This window comes from Strongylocentrotus purpuratus, unplaced genomic scaffold (assembly GCF_000002235.5).
Source record: "Strongylocentrotus purpuratus isolate Spur 01 unplaced genomic scaffold, Spur_5.0 spur5_scaffold_13, whole genome shotgun sequence".
Classification (NCBI taxonomy): Eukaryota; Metazoa; Echinodermata; class Echinoidea; order Camarodonta; family Strongylocentrotidae; genus Strongylocentrotus; species Strongylocentrotus purpuratus.
The window spans coordinates 6,449,317-6,455,130 of record NW_022145598.1 but is presented as its reverse complement, the minus strand read 5'-3'; the positions used below and the strand labels follow the sequence as shown (position 1 = coordinate 6,455,130).

The 5,814-nt window shown below is 34.1% G+C and overlaps 1 protein-coding gene across 1 annotated transcript; it reads right to left on the bottom strand.

Annotated features, from left to right (window-relative positions):
* Positions 1 to 348: 348 nt before the first annotated feature.
* On the bottom strand, positions 349 to 5,342 carry LOC115923369 (scavenger receptor class A member 5-like). The gene is made up of 4 exons (XM_030983844.1): positions 5,176 to 5,342; positions 2,232 to 2,363; positions 833 to 1,012; positions 349 to 359 (listed from the first exon to the last, which is right to left on the bottom strand). The coding sequence occupies exons 1-4, from the start codon at positions 5,252 to 5,254 to the stop codon at positions 349 to 351; spliced, it is 402 nt and encodes a 133-aa protein (XP_030839704.1). The 5' UTR covers positions 5,255 to 5,342.
* Between the last annotated feature and the right edge of the window lie 472 nt (positions 5,343 to 5,814).

Genomic DNA, 5,814 nt, shown 5'->3' with positions numbered 1-5,814 from the left:
CTGGTCACCACAACTACATATGGTTCCATATAAACCAGCGAACATAAAATTTATTGAACAGCTCTGTAAGCAAGTCTCAATAGTATTTGACGTGAAAGTAATTGCTGAGTTTGATACAGGAATGTCTTCAAAGCGATAGCACCCTCGGTAATTTGGCGCGATCCCCACGTTTAAGCCTAAAAAAGAGCAAAAATAAATATGGATTACGTTCAGACAAATTAAGACTTTAGGTTTCTGTTAAAAATAGGACTACTACTGCTCTCATGTAGAATAAATAATTAATGCATAGTATCATTAAATGAAATGTAATCACTTCAAGATTCAGAATTCTCACGTACAATTATAATTTTAAACTCGGCCTCTGGTCTCAGTAAAATATAACATCAATCGGGAAAATGTTGAATATGTCGGTTCATATATTTTGTTGTATTGAACTTCATATAGCATTTATTATTTCGTATACTAGTAATACAATAATAAGGAATAATAACAAAGTGAATATGACGAAAGAAAACAAATACATGTACAATGACTGTATTCATACGTTTTTCTTTTTTTTCGAGACGGGTAAACAGGATTTAACCTTTTTTGAGTATCATTGTGTTGGAATAAATATTCGCCTATGTTTACGGAGTTAATCATACAAATAATACGTTTGGTCTACTCGGGATAAATATTTCTCTCCTTTAAAGAAACCTAAAGAGTAAAAAAAAAAGAAGAAAAAAAGAAGACATACATACAAAATAATTATGTTGACACAGGTCGATTATCAGTTTCGATATGTAGATCATCGAGGAAATAAAAGGTAATTTCATGAGGCTTGAAGACTTACCTGAGCACCTAACACCTACATCGTTGTTATGAGGGCATGTAGAGGTCTGTCCCCACTGGCCGTCTGTAACACACTCGTTCAGACGTCGGTCGGATGATTCACACTGGACGTCAGCTAACCAGATACGTTGTGTTGGAATGCCAGGCCCGAAACTTGGACTACTCAAAGAAACTTGAAAACCTATATTAAACATGAAAAATGGACATTTCACAATACGAAAAACCACTGTTCAGTCTAAATTGGAGTCCTGTGTAAAACAACCTTTGTGCCAATAAGGGAGTTCATTCCACAAAATGGAAATAAACAAAGCACAATAGAAAAATGTTTGAATACCCGGCCTGAATGAGTTCATAATTTAGGAGCCCTGGTTTAATATTGACACATGCTTCTGACAGTCTATAATTCCTTTACTTCCAAAGACATGGAATATCGACTCAATACTTTTGTGCTTAATTACAAAGACAATTCAACATCAATGAAAGACAAATTTATAAAATAACCGAGACATACAGTAATACATGTATGTAATTTAAGGATGATGGGTTAGAAATGTAATGGTTGTCTGAGGCCCAGTCTAACACAATATCATTTGACTATATCTGTAATTAAATGTACTATTTAACATCATTTCAGCTACGACGAACTACCCATTCCAAATGATGTTGCACAAATAATGATTCAGAATTTTTTTTTTAAACATTGTGATATAGTTATTTATTTATTTATATATTCATGTCTTCTTTTAAAAGCAGTGTAGGTCTTTCTGTTAAAAACTGCTTTACAATGGAGCCCTGCTGCAACATACAAACAAATGAGCAACAACAAAAGAAGAAAAACGTTACCATGAAATACTAGAAATATCACTGTACAAATAAAAGGTGACATATATGAACAATAACATTGCAAGAAATATAAAAGTAAGAAAAAAAACTGAACAGGAAATAAAGGATGACAACCATGTCATTACAACACATTTATAACTACTTGACATTTGTTTTAAAGATTGAAAGAAAGAAGAACAAATAGGATGAGAAGATGAAGAAGAAAAAGGTTAAAGAAGAAAAAGGAGAAGAGAAAAAAAAGGTAAAAGAAGAAGAAGATTGAAGAATATTAATATGAAGAAATTGAGCTATAGTAGTCGAGACTCACGTCCTTTTAGTCACAGTCACAGTCTCATATTTCAGAGTATTTTCAGTCTCTAATTTTCAGAGTAGTTTCAGAGAAAGTGATTTCTAGGAAGTTGTGTTGGTTTCCTTATTTTGTCTGGTCCAAAAGCAAATATATTGTATTTAAAAGAAAATATATTTTATATTTTTATTTACATATATTTACATTATTGCTTCTCAATTACTATTGTTCAGCCTATTGGATTGTAAACATGACGAGTTTTCATACAAACCTAGCTGTCTGCAGACTACATCACTGTCTGTACTATCCCATCCTCGGTTGCATATCGTACCCCAAAGGTTATCATAATACACCTCTACCCTTCCTTCCAGAGTGGAACTACCATCAACCAGTCGTACATCACCTACACAAAGAAAGACAAAATATGTAAATGGTTTTAAACACTACCAATCAGCCCTCTATCGGAAGAATAAGGAAATTAACTCAGAACAATGTAATTCCCTCTCGAACATCTCTCGTCAGTAGACTAAGTTTGATTCTAATAATTCATTGGCATAATAATAATGTGGTCTTATCAATAACCGGGGTAGTCACTTTAGTGTTACTATACTGCACCTCCTAGGAACCCTGCAATTATTATGAACCCAGCATTGCCAGATACGCATTTGGGTCGAGAGGTCAGATATGGGTTGAACATCTTGTCTCAGGAGGTAATCACACAGCGAGGATCGAACACACGACCTCGGGTGTTGTGTTCATTTAATAGGACATTTTCGTAATCTAACCAAATTCGTGCATATGCCTTTGTGAAGGGCCTCTATAAGAATTATTTTGTTCACCAATTACGAGAAATTGTATATCGCAATATTTACAATGCAAATTGTGTGTATTTAGTTGTTGCTAGGTAGGACAGTACTTATGGCTTGTACTACATAGCAAAACCTAATGTAGCCTATGCAATTTGCATTCTGACTATTGAAATATAATTATTCGTATCAGGTGAATGAAATAATTCATATCGTGACACTTATGTATCAATTCGGTTACATTGCGAAAATGGCCTATTCGGTGATTATTTACTTCATGAAGGTTGGACGTAACTGCATACAATTGGTGGAGCGACACCTTGTTTGATTTGAAGGAAACAAATCCAGTTCAGTATGACATCTGAGTTGAGTTATCTCTCCATCATAGCAAAAATAACCAATAACTTAAAGTGAAGAAAATACAGGCATAAATGTGGGGGTCGGACTTACATCAAAGAAAACTGTTTTCAGACCTTTCAACTTAAAGAGAAGGTTGAGTTATGGAGAGAGGTGAACAATAATTTGTGAGCGTTTTTATTTTTATTATGCAAATATGGAAGAATATATAAGAAAAAAATGTTACCTGAAAAGCATAGCTCTTCAAATGCCCCCATATTCTAAATATGACATGAAACAGCTTAAAAATGAGGACCACATTTTTTATGCCACACGTTTGTGTAGTCCATATTCATCTTTCTGTATACAGTGCTTGTCAGTGGCGGATCCGGGGGGGGGGGGGGCCCGGGGGGCCCGGCCCCCCCCCCCGAGAAAATAATCATGCAAAATCACGCGATTTTGTGCTCACTACCCCCCCCCCCCCCCTCCCCCCCCCCCCCCCCCCCCCCACTGAGCGACTTTTCGGCTGACTGAGTCGTTGCGATTTTTTTTGGGACTCAAAAAAAAATAAAAAAATGTCCGCTTATCTTTAAGTTAAAGTTAAAATCTCTGTGATATTATAAGCTAAGTCTTAAATTTTCTGAACGAATTGGTATCTAAGATATCACTTTTTAACTTGATGTAGGAAAGATGGTGACACAATTTGGCACCTTTCCAGACTCTGAACGTCCCACTTCAAAATGTTATTTGTGGTAAATTATCCCTGTTGATTTCACAAACTAACAAACAACCAAACAAACTTCATGGATGTATATGACCAATAAAATTGTAACGAAAAGAAAACAATAAACAATTTATTCACTGTCAAAATCCATGTCCTTTAGGAACTTTCACATCGCAGGAAAATCAAGAAATTTCTACAGTGGTTCAAACTCGAAGATTTTTCGTTAAACAAAATATCTTGTTGAAAAGCTGCTTAATGACAATCGTTAAGGTATCATAATTAGATTCAATCTGTTTACAACTTTCGTAGATTTAGGTCGGTTATTACTTCTCTTAAAAATCTACAAATACATGTACTTACAGACTAAAGGCTAAAGACTGTTACGGCTACTTACACATACACATCAAAGCCCAAAGACATACAATGTGAATAACTTTATTTGTACACACCTAGTAATTTTGTTTTCAAGAACGTAAAAATATAATCTTCTAATGATATTTCTGATTTACATGTGAAATAATAATAAGTCGAGAGCTTGATAGGTTTTGAAGCTCACCTAAATTTACCAATGGTATTTGAATCTATGGAATTCAGGTTTAGAATAACATAAATGATTAACAGAATTTCATGGATCAATCACTACACAGAAACAAATAAACTGTAATGCTTTAGCTGTCGAATGAAACCATATATATTACATTTCGAAATTTTGACCTTTTACTTATTTATGGAATTGCTCAAATCTATATTTTACAATATAGTATACCAACATGAAAATTTGACTTTTGTATAGTCTGTTTTAAGGAAGTACACGATATAGATGACCTATGTAAACTATTACCAAGAATATTTAACACTGTCACTGTAGAGTCAAATTGAACATTTCCATTTCTTTCACGCCTATTACTTGATTGAAATTTCAAAAGATCAAATGAGACATTTTACAAAATATATTAGTTCATTGATGTAACTTTTTAATCTATTGACGTTTTACACTGCAAAAAGGAATTGGATATTTTTTTACTCATGTTAGGTAAAAAAAAACAAAAAAAAAACAAACATATAGGGAGCATGCATGTTTGTAACAGTTTACCTAACATTGCGGGTTCAATCTTACCCGATGTTGGCTATATTTTACCCACTGTTGGGTTAAATCTTTTCAAGAAAACAAACACAATTTCTTTTTTAATCCAACGTGAGTAAAATTGTCTCCAACTCAATAATATAGTGTTCTCTTATTTCAAGTAGCTATTATTTATACACGTCAATTTACCAAAGGCGTGGCATTCATATAGTTTACTACAAGTCTTCAATGTACCGTATATATTGCTATAATGCTATACTTTTACCTGGAGATTGTCCTAATATTCCCGATCCTGTTGAAACTAATAAGATGACTTGAGTCCAGAATAAAATCAGAGAATCCATGGTGGATAATCAATTACAATCCATTCACACAATCATGGTAATAGTTTTAACATTGAGTAGTCCTATCCACGCTCTGAGCAAGGGCGAGTATACAAACTAACGTACAGGAAACTATAGGTGTGCGACGTCTTTTCAGATTGTGTATGGTACATTATATTTTCCTATTCCTCTTTCCGAAACCAAAGTTCACCCAAAGAGAGAAATATCTTTTGAAATATTCATATAGTTAGTGCAGTCAACCTTATAGAAATATGTCAACGTCATAGCCAATGGTACAATGGAGGTGTGTGCTTGTGATATGCGGGATGCGACCGACCAGAAAAGCTCTTTCTTTTGTCATTTTTTTTTATTTATTGTATCTATAAACTGCAACAGGGCACCGCCTGTTTGTAGAGTACTCAATACATGAAGTCCACAGTTCGCCAAGTATCACCCCATGACGTTCTGAGAATGATCCTATTTGTAAAATATGTGTGCAACAAAAAAAAATAGAAATTGAGTGATAAATCTCTACCGGCTTTTCACAAGATGAATGAACGCGATATATACATGTTATAGAG

What these genes read in the sequence shown, in the direction of transcription:
- LOC115923369 (XM_030983844.1), bottom strand. Translation starts at nt 5,254, where the DNA reads ATGGATTCTCTGATTTTATTCTGGACTCAAGTCATCTTATTAGTTTCA. An exon ending in AATATTAGGACAATCTCCAG is followed by an intron (nt 2,364 to 5,175) that starts GTAAAAGTATAG and finishes TTCTTTGTGTAG; the next exon opens with GTGATGTACGACTGGTTGAT. An exon ending in TGTAGTCTGCAGACAGCTAG is followed by an intron (nt 1,013 to 2,231) that starts GTTTGTATGAAA and finishes TGTTTAATATAG; the next exon opens with GTTTTCAAGTTTCTTTGAGT.